This window comes from Coregonus clupeaformis, chromosome 30, assembly GCF_020615455.1.
Source record: "Coregonus clupeaformis isolate EN_2021a chromosome 30, ASM2061545v1, whole genome shotgun sequence".
Classification (NCBI taxonomy): Eukaryota; Metazoa; Chordata; class Actinopteri; order Salmoniformes; family Salmonidae; genus Coregonus; species Coregonus clupeaformis.
The window spans coordinates 23,246,494-23,268,343 of record NC_059221.1 but is presented as its reverse complement, the minus strand read 5'-3'; the positions used below and the strand labels follow the sequence as shown (position 1 = coordinate 23,268,343).

General features: G+C 44.7%; 1 protein-coding gene and 1 long non-coding RNA gene across 2 annotated transcripts; both read right to left on the bottom strand.

The window, feature by feature from the left end:
* Positions 1 to 6,780: 6,780 nt before the first annotated feature.
* Positions 6,781 to 8,849, bottom strand: LOC121546790. The gene is made up of 2 exons (XR_005996414.1): positions 7,626 to 8,849; positions 6,781 to 7,571 (listed from the first exon to the last, which is right to left on the bottom strand). It is a non-coding gene; the product is annotated as an uncharacterized LOC121546790 (long non-coding RNA).
* Positions 8,850 to 10,844: 1,995 nt separating this feature from the next.
* LOC123482254 (kelch domain-containing protein 8B-like) lies at positions 10,845 to 17,653 on the bottom strand. Its single transcript, XM_045209314.1, has 2 exons — positions 17,557 to 17,653; positions 10,845 to 13,278 (listed from the first exon to the last, which is right to left on the bottom strand). The coding sequence occupies exons 1-2, from the start codon at positions 17,624 to 17,626 to the stop codon at positions 13,082 to 13,084; spliced, it is 267 nt and encodes an 88-aa protein (XP_045065249.1). The 5' UTR covers positions 17,627 to 17,653; the 3' UTR covers positions 10,845 to 13,081.
* Between the last annotated feature and the right edge of the window lie 4,197 nt (positions 17,654 to 21,850).

The following is a 21,850-nucleotide window of genomic DNA, read 5'->3' as shown; positions in this document are numbered from 1 at the left end:
GTAGTAATAATAGTAGTAGTAGTAGTAGCTGTAGTGGTGGTAGCAGTCCTACATTTATTTTTGTGCCAGTTAGCTATTATAGTAGCACTTTAGAGCAATATATATTTTTTTTGCAGCATAGTATCTAGTATGTATGTAGTTAGTAGTAGTAGTAGTGGTAGTAGTGGTATGGCAGTGTAGTAGTAGTAATAGTAGTAGTAGTAGCAGTAGTAGTGGCTGCGGTAGTAGTGGGTATAGTAGCGGCGGTAGTATCAGTAGTAGTTGTAGTAGTAGTAGTAGTAGCAGTAGTGTAGTAGTAGTAGCAGCAGTGTAGCAGTATTATAGTAGCAGTGGTATAAGCGGTGTGTGCAAAGTAGTTGTTGTAGTGTTAGCTTAGCTATTAGGTGCTCATAGCAGCAATGTAGTATCAGCAGTAGTAGAAATGTAGTGGCAGCTAGTAGTATATAGTGTTATGTGTAGTAGTAGTAGTCGGCTAGTAGTAGCAGTATAGCGTAGTAGTAGTAGTAGTTGTGGCAGAGTATAGATATATCGCTTTGGCACAATGTTGTGGCATTTATGTTTAGCAGCAGTAGTAGTAGCAGTAGTAGCGGTGGTAGTAGTAGTAGTAGTAGTAGCGGCGGTAGTAGAGTGTTAGTGTAATATAGTGGTGGTAGCGTAGTAGTAGCGGCTAATAGTAGCGGTGGTAGCGGTAGTGGCAGCGGCAGAAGTATCAATAGTATAGTATAGTGTGTAGCAGTATTAGTATAGTTGTGGTATTTGTAGTGGTAGTAGCAGTAGCAATGTAGTAGTTGTAGCGGTAAGCATATGGTGGCAGTGGTAGTAGTAGTTTATGTTGTGTATTTTTAGTTGCTTTTTTTTTTATCGTGATGTGTTTCAGCGGTGTAGAGTATATAGTAGTGGCAGGGTGGTGGCGGTGGTAGTAGTGGTGGCAGCGGTAGCGGTTGTAGTAGTAGTAGTAGTATTATTATTAAACGGCAGTATTAGTGTGTAGTGGTGTATCTTTTGAGTAGTTTATATCATGTATGTATAGCCGTAGTAGTGGTAGTAGTAGTGGTATCAGTGGTAGTGGTGTTGGCAGCGGTGGTAGTGGCAGTAGTAGTAGTAGTGTTGGTGGTATTAGTAGTGGTGAGTGTAGTGGTAGCGGCAGTAGTAGCGGTATTAGTAGTATTGTAGTGTAGTAGTAGTTAGTGTTTATATTGAGTAGTAGTAGTAGCATAGTAGTAGCGGTAGTAGTGTTAGCAGTGTATAAGCGTAGTGTAGCAAAGTAGTAGTAGTTGTAGTAGTAGTAGCAGTGGTAGCGGTATTAGAATAGCTAGCAGCAATGGTAGTATCAGCTGTAGTAGAAATAGTATTCGCCAATAGTAGTTTAGTAGTAATAATAGTAGTTTTTTTTTTGGCAGTCCTATATTTAGTAGTATAGTGTGTAGTATAGTGGCCAGTAGTGCATATTAGTAGTAGCAGCTTTAGCAGCAATAGTAGTAGTAGCAGTAGTAGTAGTAGTATAGCTCAGTAGTATCAGTAGTAGTAGTAGTGGTGTTGTTGTGTAGTTTGGTAGCAGTAGTAGTAGTGGTAATTTATTAGTGGCTTAGTAGATAGTAGTAGCAGTGTACATATATAGCGGCTAGTAGCGTATAGTATATGGCAGTAGTAGTAGTAGTAGTTACCAGTAGTAGTAGTAGTAGTAGTAGTAGTAGTAGCAGTAGTAGTAGTAGTAGTAGTAGTAGTAGCAGTAGTATCAGAAGTAGCAGTAGTAGTAGTAGTAGTAGTAGCAGAAGTAGTATTACCAGTAGTGGCAGCAGCAGAAGTAGCAATAGTAGTAGTAGTAGTAGTAGTAGTTGTAGTAGTAGTAGTAGTAGTAGTAGTAGTAGTAGCAGCAGTAGTAGCAGTAGTAGTAGTAGTAATAGTAGTAGCAGGAGTAGTAGTAGTAGTAGTAGTAGCAGTAGTAGTAGTAGTAATACCAGCAGTAGTAGTAGTAGTAGTAGCAGTAGTAGTAGTAGCAGCAACAGTAGTAGCAGTAGTATTAGTAGTAGTAGTAGTAGTAGTAGTAGTAGTAGTAGCAGTATTGGTAGTAGCAGCAATAGTAGTATCGGCAGTAGTAGCAATAGTAGTAGGAGTAGCAGGTAGCTTAGCGCTTAAGAGCGTTGTGCTAGTAACCGAAAGGTCGCTGGTTCTAATCCCCGAGCCGACTAGGTGAAAAATCTGTTGATGTGCCCTTGAGCAAGGCACTTAACCCTAATTGCTCCTATAAGTCGCTCTGGATAAGAGCGTCTGCTAAATTACTAAACATTTTTTTAAAATGTAAATGCAGCAGTAGCAGTAGAAAAGGCAGTAGCAGTAGCAGCAGTAGAAGTAGTAGTAGCAGTAGTAGCAGCAGTAGCATTAGTAGTAGTAGTAATACCAGCAGTAGTAGTAGTAGTAGCAGTAGTAGCAGTAGTAGTATTAGTTGCAGTAGTAGCAGTAGTAGTAATAGTAGCACCAGCATTAGCAGTAGTAGCAGTAGTAGTAGTAGTAGTAGTAGTACCAGTAGCAGTAGTAGTAGCAGCAGTTGCAGCAGTAGTAGTAGTAGCAGCAGTAGTAGCAGTAGTAGTAGTAGCAGTGCAGCAACGCTCCCCATCCAACCTGACAGAGCTTGAGAGGATCTGCAGAGAAGAATGGGAGAAACTCCCCAAATACAGGTGTGCCCAGGGGCGGTGTGTTCAATAGGGCGATATGGGCGACGCACTGCCAAACGGGAAAAGGAAGGGATTTTTTTTCTAATCAATTATATCACGGCAACAGTAGTTATCAGTGTTGTAATCTAGACGTCTGATCTGCCACAGTGCCACTAAATGTCCAATCAGGCTAAAGTCGTGCTTCAAATGGCCCCCCTTTTGGGGCGATTTCAGTCAGGTTGAAAATCGCCCCAGAAGTCTGTCATAGAACTCCCATGTAAAATCTATTTTTTCAAATATCAGAGCTTTCAATACAATCTCTATGGGTTTCTGAGGGCTTGCACTTACGCTTTCGTCATACGTAACATAACCATGAACGTAACTAAGAAAAGAGCGGGTAGCCTCATCAATCAATTCACTACTACTGTGAAAATGGCTAGGCTTCAGTGCAACTCGATTGTGTCTTTGAAAGAAGTTCCTTTTTGTCAGCGAACAAATGAAGATAAATTGGCGAAACAATTAGGACCTCCCAGACCAAATTTAATAATTCAACAGGTTTCTACTAAAGGGGGAAGTCCTACACCCGAGGATTTTCCAAAAATGGTACGAACGAAAAACCTGGCTAGCAGGCTGCGATGTAGCTAATGCAGTCTTCTGCTACCCCCCTGCTTACTCTTTCACCCTGAAGGCGGCACGGCAGACAGCACCCGCTTGGACAGCGACTGGTGTGTAACGGACATGCACCATCTTTCAGGAAAGATTAAGAAACATGAGCTGTCAAAGACCCACATGGATAGCTGTTTGAGATTGTCTGCTTTGGGGAGAGTGAACATTCCCCACTCAACTGGATGAGGGATACAGGCTAGCTGTCCGCCGCCACAACGATGAGGTTAGTGTTGATAATCACAAGTTTACTGGAGAACTGAAACTGACAAGGCTGACAAGATAGGACCCTTTTGTCCATTGTTATTGGATAGGAACAGAACTTATAACCAGCTCCTGACCTAAATAGATCTTAGCACAACATTTTACTCAACATATCATATTCCATATTCACTATAACAAATATATTTACTACGACATTAGCAAGAACCGTCACATCCTCAGCCGGCTAATCCAGTGTGTGAAGTTTTGCGGAGTGTTTGAGTTAACTTTGAGGCAAAGATGAAACTGAGGGGCTCCACCAACCCTGGTAAGCCAACACTTTTGAGATCAGTCAATAAATGCTTCTGGTATTGACTTATATGCTGCCCCTGTCTTCATGTTGTTGCTGGACATATCTTTTTTAAAATGTGTGTAGGTCACCTAAATCATCAGAAAAATTGCCCCCCCTGAGAATTTTTTCAGGAGCCGCCACTGGGTGTGCCAAGCTTATAGCCTAATACCCAAGAAGACTCGATGCTGTAATCGCTGCCAAAGGTGCTTCAACAAAGAACTGAGTAAAGGGTCTGAATACTTATGTAAATGTAATATTTCAGTTTTTTATTTGCAAAAATTTAGAAAAACCGGTTTTTGGTTAGTTATTATGTAGATTGATGAGGGACAAAACTATTTCATCAATTTTAGATTAAGGCTGTAACAAAATGTGGAAAAAGTCAATGTTAGCATACATCTGCATATTTACTCACATCACTTAAGCCTAACTAACAATTGTCTTTGTCTTGTAATATGATAACTGACAATGCAACAAGTGGGTGATGCTGTTGGATGTTGGTGTAGGGCGTGGAATTACAATAACAATCTGTGTTGGTGGAATTCATTACATTGTCTGTGTTCATAAGTTCCCCAGTCACAACCTCATTTTTTTCTACTTTCTGTTCAGGAAGAAATAGGAGAAATACAAGATACCCAGCAGCAGCGTGCTTTATTGAGGAAGTGTATCATCCTGTTGAGGAAGTGTATCATCCTGTTGAGGAAGTGCCTCATCCTGTTAAGGAAGTGTTTCATCCGGTTGAGGAAGTGTACCATCCTGTTGAGGATGAGGAAGTGTATCATCCTATTGAGGAAGTGTTTCATCCTGTTGAGGAAGTGTATGATCCTGTTGAGGAAGTGCATTATCCTGTTGGTGAAGTGCATCATCCTATTGAGGAAGTGTTTCATCCTGTTGAAGAAGTGTATGATCCTGTTGAGGAAGTGCATCATCCTGTTGAGTAAGTGCATCATCCTGTTGGATGATATTTAGAAAATGATTCAATCATCCTGGGAAAACATAGAGCAGACATTATGAACTCATTATCATGACCACTAATTGGGGGCCTGTAATGATGTCCATTTTTTCACGATTTGTCTGCAGACACTTAAACCTGTCTGTGTGAGTAGTTCCTCGAGAACATACTGTACTGTTTTATGAAATGTTTCCTCTTGTTTAACTACAGTGTACGTATGAATAGTGTTCATCATTTGAATTGCTTCGCCCTAAAAATCAATTAGTGCAGACAATGGTTCAGTGGCTTTTATATAATCACTCTGGGCTCCTGTCAGGCTCAGTGTTCTAATCCGGTTTGGTTGGTAAATAAATTATGAAATGAACGGTGTAACTAACACACCGCCTCCCCTAATGTATCTAATGAATGATTCTACCAATCAGACATAACTAGATCACAGAGTTCTGATTTTGTTATTATCTCCGAGAACAAAAGACAACCTTGATATTTATTTTTATACATAAGTGAAATGCAGAGCATTGTCACCATTGTATGATAGGATATTGATCTTAGCTTTAAACGCATATACATTTGAATGACCTCATTTACAACCATGACATAAAGCGTTTTAGTCTATAAAACCATCTAGAGATGTAGTTTATTACTGTGTGCTTCACAAAGAACCAAATGATTCCCCAAAGTGAACACATCTGTTCACACCCATAACTAATCTAACCGTCCCAAACACAACCAACCCAAATGTACTGTGTTATGTATGCATGAATCATTGACAAGAACAAATTCATTATCAAGAAAACAGAATGGGAAAATGAAGCAGAAAATATTACCAGATAAGAATGCTGTTATTGTGGAATTAAACATCTACGAATACACATAGAGGTCAGGGCAAGCCACAAGATGAGAAGAGAAAACCATACATTTCAATATATGTATCTGAGTTATATTCAAATAGATACAGTGGGTTTGTGAATCAAGCTCATCAAACACAGCTTCTCCCTGGGTTCTGGTCGGTGAACCTGAACACTTAGCCTCCCAGTAAACCACAGTTCAGAGTTCAGGGCTAGGGAGAGTTCTGGCTAGGGAGATGGCTAATTGGCCCTTGACTTTATAGAAGTCTCCCCAATCAAGCTCACTGCCAAGCGACATGACATTAAAGACATTTATTTATTGATATTATGATGTACAATGATGAAACGGTGTAACTGGAAACAGGGACATTGGCTATGTTTATAAGGAGCTCCCGGTAAACAGAGTACCACAGTAGAAACATACAATACTTCTCTGTCATATTCCAGTCTTTGTGGTCCCGTGGTACTTGGAATTCTATGCTACACACAGTTCCGTTGAATATGATGATACTCAGTGCAGATGACACACCATTTACAGTGAAATGGTAAAAAATGAAGAAATTAATTTTGAGAACCAGTGGACCGTGCAGCCATACGTCAAAGTCATTATATCGTGAAGACAAACCACTTCCATTCTCACCATAGGAGCAGAAACGTTGTACCGCCTGGCTCATCTATAATGAACGAGGTGACATTTTCTCACATTTCGATACACCTCTGCTAACCAGACATTGAAATACACACTGCAGTGCAGACGAGGCCCGTGGTTGATGGCTGCCGTGACCCTGGCCTCTATATGTATTCATAGATGTTTCATTCCACAATAACAGCATTCTTAACTAGTAATATTTTCTGCTTCATTTTCCTGTTCTGTTTTCTTGATAATGAATTTGTTCTTTATTATTATTTTTATTTATTTATTGGGAATTTGTCTCTTGTCAATGATTCATGCATACATAACACAGTACATTTGGGTTGGTTGTGGTTGATGGCTGCCGTAGTTGCTGCCTGCCGTGGTTGCTGCTTGCCGTGGTTGCTGCCTGCCGTGGTTGCTGCCTGTTGGTCTTGTGAACGTAAGAGAAAAGGACTGACAGAAATAATGACCCACACAAGCAATAGAATCAGACAGCAAGTCTAAATAGTTTATTAAAGAATTCATAGTCGAGGCACTACCTCACATTTATAGGCACTGAGCTACTGTACTGGGGTCACTTTACCACATTACTGTAACAATGTCTTACTGGACTGGAGTCACTGTCACAACTCTGCCTGTGCATTTGACCACATTACTATAACAATGTCTTACTGGACTGGAGTCACTGTCACAACTCTGCCTGTGCATTTGACCACATTACTATAACAATGTCTTACTGGACTGGAGTCACTGTCACAACTCTGCCTGTGCATTTGACCACATTACTGTAACAATGTCTTACTGGACCGGTGAACATAATCAGAACACAATTACAGGAATCCATCCAGGCATCTCTCTGTCAGACCAGAGCTTCTGTCAAAATGCCTGAAGCTCTCCTCTGCACATTGATCTACAAATCAGTCTGTTACTAAACTTGTCTCCTCATCCGGTCTCTATGGCTGCGTTTACACAGGCAGCCCAATTCAGATATTATTGGCACCAATTGGTCTTTTAACCAATCAGATAAGCTCTTTTGCCAATAATTGGGCAAAAGATCAGAATTGGGCTGGCAGTGTAAACGTAGCCTAAAAGGTCTGGGTATCCCTCTGTCTCAGTTGAAATACTCAAGACTCATTTTCATTGTTTGGGCTGATGTTCATCTCACATCGTATTACAGATCGTATTATAGGAATAAAACAATTCCTACTGATCACCTCACCTCGTATTACAGATCGTATTATAGGAATAAAACAATTCCTACTGATCACCTCACCTCGTATTACAGATCGTATTATAGGAATAAAACAATTCCTACTGATCACCTCACCTCGTATTATAGGAGTAAAGCACTGCTGATTGTCAGTTAGAACATGAATGTTGCCACACACCACAGATCAGTGTGGGAGTGGCCTATTCTTCTTGATTCAGATGATTTCTCTTGATTGGTTGAGGATCAGCAACAGACTAAGTATAGGCACAGATGTTCCTCTACTCATTCATATTCTACAATGTTTAGGAATCTCCTTCTCCAAATGTGGATGAGCTGTGACATCATTAGTGTGTGTGTGTGTTTGTGTATGTCTTAACCAAAGCAAACTTATCTGGCCTCCTGGCTTCAAACATAAACCTGATATAAAAATAATTACAATTGTGACAAGCTTTCGTTCCCACTGAACCCCTCTGTGATGTTCAGACACATACTGCATAGCCTCCCTTCGTTGAGACAGGAGTCAGGACGCACAGGATACAGTCAGAGATCATCAGATAACACCATCACCCTGGTTACGCACCATGGAAACACGTCACAACACAGCATCATAGAGAGAACAGACCAGGTGTCAACATGACAGGGCAACACCACTACAAACATGACCTTGTACAGAACAAACCACACAACACAAAGAAACAGCTGTAGAAGCACTGTGGGGCTAAAACAACAAACAAACTGGAAAAATACCAAATATAGCAAACATGGATTTTTTTTTTTATAGAGAATACAAATGATTTAAAATACTAATTTATTTTGGAAGGGAAAGCAACAATACTTCACTGACTGTTACACAGTAATGCTACTTGCGGGTGTGACACAGTGACTGTTGCCCGGACACCAGGTGTTCACAGTGAACCGCACAAAAACAGAGGCTTTTGATGGTAAAAAAAAAATAAGACACAGTTCTGAAATTATTTATATCAATCAAATGCAAGTAAGTGTGGAAATATGTAATGTGTGGATTCAGCATCTTTCATCCCAGGAAGAGAAGGCAGAGAGAGATGTTGTTTATAAAACCTAAGTCTAATAGACTGCTTGTAAGGGGATCTCTACTATAAAGAAAGCAAATGGGAAAAGTAAATGTACTGAATGCTCTACAACACTGTTTATGAAGCCAGCAGCAGTGGGATTACAGTACAGAACTAGAGTCAACTGCAGTTTACACTGTTGAGTCATATGTCATGTCAGAGGAGCACACCTGAAAAAGGATTTTAACTGGAAAATGATTCTCTCTCTCTCTCTCTCTCTCTCTCTCTCTCTCTCTCTCTCTCTCTCTCTCTCTCTCTCTCTCTCTCTCTCTCTCTCTCTCTCTCTCTCTCTCTCTCTCTCTCTCTCTCTCTCTCTCTCTCTCTCTCTCTCTCTCTCTCTCTCTCTCTCTCTCTCTCTCTCTCTCTCTCTCTCTCTCTCTCTCTCTCTCTCTCTCTCTCTCTCTCTCTCTCTCTCTCTCTCTCTCTCTCTCTCTCTCTCTCTCTCTCTCTCTCTCTCTCTCTCTCTCTCTCTCTCTCTCTCTCTCTCTCTCTCTCTCTCTCTCTCTCTCTCTCTCTCTCTCTCTCTCTCTCCTCTCTCTCTCTCTCTCTCTCTCTCTCTCTCTCTCTCTCTCTCTCTCTCTCTCTCTCTCTCTCTCTCTCTCTCTCTCTCTCTCTCTCTCTCTCTCTCTCTCTCTCTCTCTCTCTCTCTCTCTCTCTCTCTCTCTCTCCTTCTCTCTCTCTCTCTCTATATATATATATATAGAGAGAGAGAGAGAAGAAAGAGAAAGGGAAAAGTATTTGATCCCCTGCTGATTTTGTAAGTTTGCCCACTGACAAAGAAATGACCAGTCTATAATTTCAATGCTAGGTTTATTTGAACAGTGAGAGACAGAATAACAACAAGAAAGTCCAGAAAAACGCATGTACATTTTTTTATAAATTGATTTGCATTTTAATGAAGGAAATAAGTATTTGACCCCTCTGCAAAATATGACTTAGTACATGGTGGCAAAACCCTTGTTGGCAATCACAGAGGTCAGACGTTTCTTGTAGTTGGCCACCAGGTTTGCACACATCTCAGGAGGGATTTTGTCCCCCTCCTCTTTGCAGATCTTCTCCAAGTCATTAAGGTTTCGAGGCTGATGTTTGTCAACTCGAACCATCAGCTCCGTCCACAGATTTTCTATGGGATTAAGGTCTGGAGACTGGCTAAGCCACTCCAGGACCTTAATGTTCTTCTTCTTGAGCCACTCCTCTGTTGCCTTGGCCGTGTGTTTTGGGTCATTGTCATGCTGGAATACCCATCCACGACTCATTTTCAATGCCCTGGCTGAGGGAAGGAGGTTCTCACCCAAGATTTGACTGTACATGGCCCCGTCCATCGTCTCCCCTTAGCAGAAAAACACCCCCAAAGCATAATGTTTCCACCTCCATGTTTGATGGTGGGGATGGTGTTCTCGGGGTCATAGGCAGCATTCCTCCTCCTCCAAACACGGCGAGTTGAGTTGATGCCAAAGAGCTCAATTTTGGTCTCATCTGACCACAATACTTTGACCCAGTTCTCCTCTGAATCATTCAGATGTTCATCGGCAAACTTCAGACGGCCCTGTATATGTGCTTTCTTGAGCAGGGGGACCTTGCGGGCGCTGCAGGATTTCAGTCCTTCATGGCGTAGTGTGTTGCCAATTGTTTTCTTGGTGACTATGGTCCCAGCTGCCTTGAGATCATTGACAAGATCCTCCCGTGTAGTTCTGGGCTGATTCCTCACCGTTCTCATGATCATTGCAACTCCACGAGGTGAGATCTTGCATGAAGCCCCAGGCCAAGGGAGATTGACAGTTATTTTGTGTTTCTTCCATTTGCGAATAATCGCACCAACTGTTGTCACCTTCTCACCAAGCTGCTTGGCGATGGTCTTGTAGCCCATTCCAGCCTTGTGTAGGTCTACAATCTTGTCCCTGACATCCTTGGAGAGCTCTTTGGTCTTGGCCATGGTGGAGAGTTTGGAATCTGATTGATTGATTGCTTCTGTGGACAGGTGTCTTTTATACAGGTAACAAGCTGAGATTAGGAGCACTCCCTTTAAGAGTGTGCTCCTAATCTCAGCTCGTTACCTGTATAAAGACACCTGGGAAACAAAAATCTTTCTGATTGAGAGGGGTCAAGTACTTATTTCCCTCATTAAAATGCAAATCAATTTATAACATTTTTGACATGCGTTTTTCTGGATTTTTTTGTTGTTATTCTGTCTCTCACTGTTCAAATAAACCTACCATTAAAATTATAGACTGATCATTTCTTTGTCAGTGGGCAAACGTACAAAATCAGCAGGGGATCAAATACTTTTTTCCCTCACTGTATATATAAACTGTATTCATGGGCCTCCTACAGACTGCTACTAAATACAGCATTCTCTCTCCACTGATGAGAATCCAGTTACGTATATACATATATTTGTGTTCTATCCATCACTTTATTGCTGTTGCCAGCCAGCCAGATCCCTGTGGTGAGCCTTGGAGCGTACACAAACACAGCTCCCCATGTAGCCAGAAATAAATCTATCAACTGGCACTAAAGCATGTTTAGAAAGACACTGCACTCCCCAAGGGAATATCTCAATGACATCATCATGGTGTTCTAGAAATATGTATGTGATTGTGGGAGTGCATCTATGTGCTAGAATGAAACCATAAGCTATTTAATAGTCTCTAGAATATAAGTGTCACCAACCCTGCAGCCCTCCTAACCAGACCCAGTCCTCCTAACCAGCCCCCTGGAGCCCTCCTAACCAGCCCCAGTCCTCCTAACCAGCCCCCTGCAGTCCTCCTAACCAGGCCCAGTCCTCCTAACCAGCCCCCTGCAGTCCTCCTAACCAGCCCCAGTCCTCCTAACCAGCCCCCTGCAGTCCTCCTAACCAGCCCCAGTCCTCCTAACCAGCCCCCTGCAGTCCTCCTAACCAGCCCCAGTCCTCCTAACCAGCCCCCTGCAGTCCTCCTAACTAGGCCCAGCCCTCCTAAGCAGAGACAGCCCTCCTAACCAGCCCCAGCCCTCCTAACCAGCCCCCTGCAGTCCTCCTAACCAGGCCCAGTCCTCCTAACCAGCCCCCTGCAGTCCTCCTAACCAGGCCCAGTCCTCCTAACCAGCCCCCTGGAGTCCTCCTAACCAGCACCAGTCCTCCTAACCAGCCCCTTGCAGTCCTCCTAACCAGCCCCCTGCAGTCCTCCTAACCAGCCCCAGTCCTCCTAACCAGCCCCCTGCAGTCCTCCTAACTAGGCCCAGCCCTCCTAAGCAGAGACAGCCCTCCTAACCAGCCCCAGCCCTCCTAACCAGCCCCCTGCAGTCCTCCTAACCAGGCCTAGTCCTCCTCACCAGGCCCAGCCCTCCTAACCAGCCCCCTGCAGCCCTCCGAAACCAGCCACCTGCAGTCCTCCTAACCAGGCCCAGCCCTCCTAACCAGGCCCAGTCCTCCTCACCAGGCCCAGCCCTCCTAACCAGCCCCCTGTAGCCCTCCTAACCAGCCTGCTGCATCATGTGATGCTGTAATCAAAGAGAGCAGAAGCCACAGCCTGAACCGGTATAAGAGACAGTGGTGACAGCTTAGGTTAGGAGGACATCCTAAATAAAATCTCATGATCCATAGAATGTGGTGTTTTACAGGGGCGGCCAAGGAAAGAAAACACTCATAAAATACATACAAAAAATATATTTTGAGGTCACCCTCTGTCCACTAATACCATCTCTAAAAACCCTTCTGCTGCCCTTCTGTGTGTTCTCTCTATTTCTTGTTTGTGCCTTGAAAGGGCAAGGTTGAATAAGCATGGTATATGTACAGGAGGACTCAGGAAAATGCAGCATGGTCTTCCTGTTAAGAGCTATTGATTCTCCCTTTAAAAACAACGCTTACATTGTTTCATTCTCTAAGTTTCATTGCTAAGCTCTGATGTAAAATACGACTTCTTTTTTTTTCTCCAAAAATATGTCTTTAAGCTTCAGGGAAATGTGGCTTAGTGCCAAAGCGCTCTATTCCGAGTCTCTGGTGCCACAGTGCAGGTATTGGCTGGCCATTCTAGAGGTGGTATTCAGGAGTGTGGGATTTTAACACCACGTTAACAACAATGCAACAGGTACCAAAACACACGCTCACATACTCAAATGTTGTATCCTAAACTCTGAACTTTTCTAAGGTGATAAAAAGTGTCTAAACAAGCCACTGTACCATATGGCCCCAAGTTCCTTTCATTTCCAGAAAAGTACCCTGCTTTTATCCTGAAAATGCTGTACGGTTCAAATGAGTATTGTGTGTGTGTGTGTGTGTGTGTGTGTGTGTGTGTGTGTGTGGTGCTGGTTTTTGGTTATTTGTTCGACTACTCCGATATTCCTTTGTGACAGGTTTCCAGGTCAATATCCGAAGGTGCAAACAAGAGTCTATGTGAGTGTGTGTGTCCCTCACCTGTACACAAATAATGTGTTTGTACTGGTGTATGCACGAATAGCGCCACAGTCCTTGGCTGTGTTTGTCAGTGTGTGTAGCCATGCCAGTGTGTATCACACAGTCTCTCTGAGACAGAGGGCCTCCACGGCGTTGCTGGGCCCCTGGGCCACACCCCCGATGAGGAACAGCATGTTGGGGGTCTGCAGGGGGGCACAGCAGCAGCGGGGGCTGGGCATGGGGACAGCGTACTCCCAACGCCGCTTCACAGGGTTGTAGCTCTCCACTGACGACAGGGGTGACGGCTCGTTTCCTGGACACACACATACCCACACGCACACACACACACACAATTTACTAAATTGTTTTCCCTCTAAGATTAGGATACAAACGGATCTTCCCTGAAAAATAAGAGCTACAGTGCATTTGGAAAGTATTCAGACCCCTTAACTTTTTCCACATTTTGTTACGTTACAGCCTTATTCTTAAATGGATTAAATAATTTTTTCCCCTCATCAATCTACCCACAATACCCTATAATGACAAAGCAAAAAACGTTTTTTAGAAATGTTTGCAAATTTAGAAAAAATAACAAACTGAAATATCACATTTACATAAGTATTCAGACCCTTTACTCAGTACTTTGTTGAAGCACCTTTGGCAGTGATTACAGCCTTGAGTCTTCTTGAGTATTACGCTACAAGCTTGGCACACCTGTATTTGGGGAGTTTCTCCCATTCTTCTCTGCAGATCCTCTCAAGCTCTGTCAGGTTGGATGGAGAGCGTCGCTGTACAGCTATTTTCAGGTCTCTCCAGAGATGTTCGATCGGGTTCAAGTCTGGGCTCTGGCTGGGCCACTCAAGGACATTCAGAGACTTGTCCCCAAGCCACTCCTGCGTTGTCTTGGCTGTGTGATTAGGGTCGTTGTCCTGTTGGAAGTTGAACCTTCACACCAGTCTGAGGTCCTGAGCGCTCTGGAGCAGGTTTTCATCAAGGATCTCTCTGTACTTTGCTCCGTTCATCTTTCCCTCCCAGTCCCTGCCGCTGAAAAACATCCCCACAGCATGATGCTGCCACCACCATGCTTCACCGTAGGGATGGTGCCAGGTTTCCTCCAGATGTGACGCTTGGCATTCAGGCCAAAGAGTTCAATCTTGTTTTCATCAGACCAGAGAATCTTGTTTCTAATGGTCTGAGAGTCTTTAGGTGCCTTTCGACAAACTCCAAGTGGGCTGTCATGTGCCTTTTACTGAGGAGTGGCTTCCTTCTGGCCACTTTACCATAAAGGCCTGATTGGTGGAGTGCTGCAGAGATGGTTGTCCCTCTGGAAGTTTCTCCCATCTCCACAGAGGAACTCTGGAGCTCTGTCAGAGTGACCATTGAGTTATTGGTCACCTCCCTGACCAAAGCCCTTCTCCCCCGATTGCTCAGTTTGGCCGGATGCACCTGAGAATGCACCTGAGCTCAATTTCGAGTCTCATAGCAAAGGGTCTGAATACTTATATAAATAAAATGTTCTAAAAACCTGTTTTTGCTTTGTCATTATGGGGTATTGTGTGTAAATTGATGAGTATTTTAATTTATTTAATCCATTTTAGAATAAGGCTGTAACGTAATAAAATGTGGAAAAAGTCAAGGGGTCTGAATACTTTCCGAATGCACTGTATTCCCTCCTTAACATGAAAATGTGACATTTATTATTTTACAGTTGAGCTAACATTAAAGAGAGAGGGGTAGAACACAGGGTTGAAGCTTGACAAGTAACTCTGTGCTAGTCACAGCAGGGTGTGAGAGAGGGGTAGAAAGGCAGGTGTGTAGGGAGCCCCTCACAACAACATAATTAGTGTGGCTGGCCTCACATCTTCTCCATCACTCTGACTGGTCTGTTCATCCGTCACACATGATTAAACTAACACAATTACACTCCCTTGGGCAATGTGGAAACACAGTCAATCTCTTTCAGTCTGTCACACATGAGCAACCACACAAAAAAAAAACACTTCCGGAATCACACACTAAAACTGAAAAATATACTGTAACTATAGGCATGGAAGTGGTATTGTAAATAAAGGTAAGTTATATACTCGATGATAAGACAGACATTTGTCTAAGACTAGGGATCCAGAGGATAGCTGTGTTGTCTTGAGCAGGGGAGCTGTCAGTCTGTCTGTCAGTCTGTCAGTTTATCGGTCTGCCTGGGGTAGTCATGTGATCTACCTCTCAGTCTCAGTCTCAGAGCAACAGGTGGAATAATGCAGTATATTGCATCCATCCAGGTGGCTGGGGGAGTACTGTATACTGCACTCTGTAAGAAACATCTAGAAATCTACTGGGTAGAATAAAATTAAAAGTTGAAAACAAAGCTCTAAAAATCACACATTCTGTACTCCCCCTCTACCACACACATTGATATATCTCATATCTAAGGGCGGATTGGCCATCTGGCATTTTAGGCAAATGCCAGATGGTCTGGTCCATTTTTAGCCCAGTGGGCCTGTCTAACTTGGGTTTTTTGCACAAACGTATCATTATCTGGCTAATAATGGGGGCCCCAAGGAACAAATTGGCCGGTGTGTTAAAAATGCCAGGGCCGATTTCTGGTCCCAGTCCGCCCCTGCTCATATCTTTCAGAGGGTCAGTCAAAGTCAGTTTTCTTTCCTTTAGCCTCAGGATCCTGTCATTATACATTACCAGCCGCTGCTAAGTTGTTTTGGTTTCCATGGAGACCCTCACTGAGCTGCAGATGACATGGACTGGTGGGTGGGGGCGGGGGGGTTGGGTACTATTGTTCTCATCATTTCTGGGGAGAACAAAGTGGCGGATCTGAGTCCTATTTTCATGGCAATCAGAGCACTGCTCAGACCCGCACCTTTTTATTCTTCACAGGAACATGCTCTGGTGTGGCGCCGTGCACAAAATAAACGCTCCTTCGCTCTGCGCGCAAAGCTTCCTGTCTTTAATTTCTAGCCGAGCTACACAACGCTTATTCACCTGCTTATCAACCCACAAACCAGCTCCCTCTACAACACCTATCCTACCCACAACCCAGGTCACTCTCCAACACCTACCCTATCTCCAACACCTACCCTACTCTACCCACAACCCAGCTCCCTCTCCAACACCTACCCTACTCTACCCACAACCCAGCTCCCTCTCCAACACCTACCCTACTCTACCCACAACCCAGGTCACTCTCCAACACCTACCCTACTCTACCCACAACCCAGCTCCCTCTCCAACACCTATCCTACCCACAACCCAGGTCACTCTCCAACACCTACCCTATCTCCAACACCTACCCTACTCTACCCACAACCCAGCTCCCTCTCCAACACCTATCCTACCCACAACCCAGGTCACTCTCCAACACCTACCCTATCTCCAACACCTACCCTACTCTACCCACAACCCAGCTCCCTCTCCAACACCTATCCTACCCACAACCCAGGTCACTCTCCAACACCTACCCTACTCTACCCACAACCCAGCTCCCTCTCCAACACCTATCCTACCCACAACCCAGCTCCCTCTCCAACACCTACCCTACTCTACCCACAACCCAGGTCACTCTCCAACACCTACCCTACTCTACCCACAACCCAGCTCCCTCTCCAACACCTATCCTACCCACAACCCAGCTCCCTCCCCAACATCTACCCTACCCACAATCCAGCAACCCTCTCCTACAACTATCCTACTTGTATGTCTCCCTTTTACTAAATTGGATTTGACCACATGTTCTGTTCAGTGTCAAATGGACCAAGAGCATTTTATTTGCCTCAGGAACCTAGTTCCTTAGGCACTCTACACGTTTACCTCCATTTAGATTCATTAACCTTACAGCAGCTGAAGAGGATAATGATTAAAGTCATGGGTGCATAAATATCTCAACTGATCCCTTAAATGAGCAAGAGATATTTAAATACTTAATACTTTTTAGGATTTGTGAGGAGACTTGGGGGAGGCTTGGGAGACTTTGTGTGTGTGTGTGTGTGCATGAGTCACATAATTGCATAGCATCCACCCTGACACTGCCACTCTACACACTGCCATCTCTCCCGAGTTCATTGAAATCAGCTTTAATCATATTATCCATACAGATTTCAATGTATCTTGTATCAGTGATAAGGGGAGAGGGTGACAGTGACCGACGGAAGTTGAGAGGGAACAGAAAGAAAAAATGTGAGTGAAGAGACAGTGAGAGGGCAAAAATAGTGAGAAATGTTTGGGAGACACAGCAAGAGAGACTACAGTGATAGAGTGTGGGAGGAGGAGGAGGCTAGCTTCTGAACGGCATGACAATCTAATGTCACCCTGAAAAACATCCCTTTGGCTTTCAACCACCCGACACTATGAATAATAAATAGGTGCCTTATTCAGCCTCAAAAGACAGAGACAATCCTCCCAGATGGCTGTTAAATGGAGGGCAGATCCCTCGTTTACCAGCCTTTAGACAAAATTAAGAGGAAGGGAAATATAACATCTGTGAATCAGAATCCTAAAATATCCCTCTAGGATTAAAAGGCTCATGTTAAGACTGCTGACATTTCTAAGTAGAAAATGTTAAGTTGAATGGTGTTAGTTTGCTCACCTAGTCCCCCTGCAACGATGACCCTTCCTCCCAGACAACCGGCCGTGAAGTCTGCTCTCTTATCCCTCATCCTGGAGGCTCGGGTTGGTTTGATCCAGATACCTGCATCACAGGGGTCAGGGGGTAAAGGTCAGAGAGCATACTGAAACTTCACATACAGTAAGACAAACATTACAATCTCTCTTCCAGCATTATTAACTGCATCAAATATAAGACTATATAATACAAACTGTAGGCCTATTTACTGTATGGAGAAAACAGCAGCTTAGAGTTGTAGGTCTGACACTCTCTACAGATACTCTCAATCTATTTCTGTTTCTCTAATTCTTTATGTCTGTCTCTCCTCTCCTACCTCTCTCTCTCTCTCTTTGTCTCTCTCTTTCCCTCTGTCTCTCTCTTTCCCTCTGTCTCTCTCTTTCCCTCTCTCTCTCTCTCTCTGTCTCTCTCTTTCCCTCTGTCTCTCTCTTTCCCTCTGTCTCTCTCTTTCCCTCTGTCTCTCTCTTTCCCTCTCTCTCTCTCGCTCTCTCTCTGTCTCTCTCTTTCCCTCTGTCTCTCTCTTTCCCTCTGTCTCTCTCTTTCCCTCTGTCTCTCTCTTTCCCTCTGTCTCTCTCTTTCCCTCTGTCTCTCTCTTTCCCTCTGTCTCTCTCTTTCCCTCTGTCTCTCTTTCTCTTTCTCTCTCTCTCTCTCGCTCTCTCTCTGTCTCTCTCTTTCCCTCGGTCTCTCTCTCTCCTTCTAAGTCTTTCTATTACTCGATGACAGTGTTGGTCAATATGTCATTCCCTCTCTCTACTGTCCTCCAAGCCTGTCTCTACTGTCCTCCAAGCATGTCGCTACTGTCCTCCAAGTCTGTCTCTACTGTCCTCCAAACCTCTCTCTACTGTCCTCCAAGCATGTCTCTACTGTCCTCCAAGTCTGTCTCTACTGTCCTCCAAACCTCTCTCTACTGTCCTCCAAGCATGTCGCTACTGTCCTCCAAGCCTGTCTCTACTGTCCTCCAAGCATGTCGCTACTGTCCTCCAAGTCTGTCTCTACTGTCCTCCAAACCTCTCTCTACTGTCCTCCAAGCATGTCTCTACTGTCCTCCAAGTCTGTCTCTACTGTCCTCCAAACCTCTCTCTACTGTCCTCCAAGCATGTCTCTACTGTCATCCAAGCCTGTCTCTACCGTCCTCCAAGCCTGTCTCTACTGTCCTCAAGCCTGTCTCTACTGTCCTCCAAGCTTGTCTCTACTGTCCTCCAAGCCTGTCTCTACTGTCCTCCAAGCCTGTGTCGACTGTCCTCCAAGCCTGTCTCTACTGTCCTCAAGCCTGTCTCTACTGTCCTCCAAGCCTGTCTCTACTGTCCTCCAAGCCTGTCTCTACTGTCCTCCAAGCATGTCTCTACTGTCCTCCAAGCATGTCTCTACTGTCCTCCAAACCTGTCTCTACTGTCCTCAAGCATGTCTCTACTGTCCTCCAAGCCTGTGTTGACTGTCCTCCAAGCCTGTCTCTACTGTCCTCCAAGCATGTCTCTACTGTCCTCCAAACCTGTCTCTACTGTCCTCAAGCCTGTCTCTACTGTCCTCCAAGCCTGTCTCTACTGTCCTCCTAGCATGTCTCTACTGTCCTCCAAGCATGTCTCTACTGTCTTCAAGCCTGTCTCTACTGTCCTCAAGCCTGTCTCTACTGTCCTCAAGCCTGTCTCTACTGTCCTCAAGCCTGTCTCTACTGTACTCCAAGCCTGTCTCTACTGTCCTCCAAGCATGTCTCTACTGTCCTCCAAACCTGTCTCTACTGTCCTCAAGCCTGTCTCTACTGTCCTCAAGCCTGTCTCTACTGTCCTCCAAGCCTGTCTCTACTGTCCTCCAAGCATGTCTCTACTGTCCTCCAAGCCTGTCTCTACTGTCCTCCAAGCCTTATCTACTGTCCTCAAGCCTGTCGCTACTGTCCTCCAAGCCTGTCTCTACTGTCCTCCAAGCCTGTCTCTACTGACCTCCAAGCCTCTATCTACTGTCCTCCAAGCCTGTCTCTACTGTCCTCCAAGCCTGTCTCTACTGTCCTCCAAGCCTGTCGCTACTGTCCTCCAAGCCTGTCTCTACTGTCCTCCAAGCCTGTCTCTACTGTCCTCCAAGTCTGTCTCTACTGTCCTCCAATCTACTGTCCTCCAAGCCTGTCTCACTTTCCTTAGTCTTTCCTCACTTTCCATGTCTCATGCTTTACCCCCTTTCCATCTCTCCCTCCTCCATCCCTCTCAAATCAAATCAAATTATATTTGTCACATGCGCTGAATACAACAGGTGTAGACCTTACTGTGAAATTCTTAGTTACAAACCCTTAACCAACAATGCAGCTCAAGAAATAGAGTTAAGAAAATATTTACTAAATAAACTAAAGTATATATACAGGGGATACCGGTACCGAGTCTATGTGTGGGGGTACAGGTTAGTCGAGGTAAAGTGACTATGTATAGATGATAAACAGCGAGTAGCAGCAGTGAAAAAACAAAGATGTAAATAGTCCAGGTGGCCATTTGAGTAATCGTTCAGCAGTCTTATGGCTTGGAGGTAGAAGCTGTTATGGAGCCTTTTGGTCCTAGACTTGGCACTCCGGTACCGCTTGCCGTGCGGTAACAGAGAGAACAGTCTATGACTTGGGTGACTGGAGTCTTTGACAATTTTCTGGGCATTCCTCTGACACCGCCTAGTATATAGGTCCTGGATGGCAGGAAGCTTGGCCCCAGTGACGTACTGGGCCATACGCACTACCCTCTGTAGCGCCTTGCGGCCAGATGCAGAGCAGTTGCCATACCAGGTGGAGATGCAACCGGTCAGGATGCTCTCGATGGTGCAGCTGTAGAACTTTGAGGATCTGGGGACCCATGCTAAATCTTTTCAGTCTCCTGAGGGGGAAAAGTGTTGTCGTGCCCTCTTCATGACTGTCTTGGTGTGTTTGGACCATGATAGTTTGTTGGTGATATGGACACCAAGGAACTTGAAGCTCTCAATCTGCTCCACTACAGCCCTGTCGATGTGAATGGGGGCCTGTTTGGCCCTTCTTTTCCTGTAGTCCACGATCAGCTCCTTTGTCTTGAACACGTTGAGAGAGAGGTTGTTGTCCTGGTACCACACTGCCAGGTCTCTGACCTCCTCCCTATAGGCTGTCTCATCGTTGTCGGTGACACTATTGTGTCGTCAGCAAACTTAATGATGGTGTTGGAGTCGTGTTTGGCCACGCAGTCGTGGGTGAACAGGGAGTACAGGAGGGGACTAAGCACGCACCCCTGAGGGGCCCCAGTGTTGAGGATCAGCATGGCAGATGTGTTGTTGCCTACCCTTACCACTTGGGGGCGGCCCGTCAAGAAGTCCAGGATCCAGTTGCAGAGGGAGGTGTTTAGTCCCAGGGTCCTTAACCTAGTGATGAGCTTTTAGGGCACTATGGGCACCCTCAATCCCTCCATTTCTAACACTGCCCCATTTAATTTCACCCTCTTCTTTCTATCTCGCTCTCCCTCTCCCTCCCTCCTCTCTCTCTCTCTCTCTCTCTCCCTCAGGTAGACTGACCGTACAGTAGATAGGGATCCTGCCTGTGCTCAGCTTCAGAGAGCTCTATGAATCACATAGCACAATGAGGTCGTCCCAGGTGCACTCTTCTCTGGCTGCTTTGTCTGTGTCTGTACAGCAAGATGTCTGCCCCACGGCACATTACATTTTCTAAATTTGGGACAGCGTGCCCTCATCCTCTCATAATTCCCTTTCTCTCCTCCTGCACTGCAAAGTGAGTGTGTCTACTAAAAGCCTGACTTCAAGTGCCTCTTCTCCTCTCCATGGAAACGGGGACAGAAAAAGAACGACTTGGCTGAAGCCTTCCTAATAAATAAGATGAGGGCCTACCTTTCTCACCCCCTTCACTCCTCATTACGCACTACAACCCTCTGGCCTTGTGCCTGTCCTCTGTTAAGCTCTCACTCTATACGGATCCTCTGCTCACTCAAAAGATCAGAAATCATCTCAAAATGAACAGGTGTCTAAATGAGCTGCTCACTGGAGATCAGGTTTGCGGTCAATTCCATTTGAATTCCAGTCAATTCAGAAAGTTTACCAAATTCCGATTCCAATTCCACATTTTCTTAAGAAAATTGGAATTTCAGTGTACTTCCTGAATTGTCTGGAATTGAAATGTAATTGATTCCAACCTTGCTGGGGATCAGACACTGTACTTAAAAGTCATGTTAGGGATCAGGGAGGGCAGCATCTTGCCAGGTCTGTCCAGTCCAGTCTAGTCAGTGAGAGGACATCACTGTTCTGCTGGAGGAGAGAC

Excerpts from the sequence above, each read along its gene's own strand:
- LOC123482254 (XM_045209314.1), bottom strand. The coding sequence starts at position 17,626 with ATGAGGGATAAGAGAGCAGACTTCACGGCCGGTTGTCTGGGAGGAAGG. Across the intron at positions 13,279-17,556 it reads CATCGTTGCAGGGGGACTAG|GAAACGAGCCGTCACCCCTG; the intron begins GTGAGCAAACTA and ends GTGTGTGTCCAG.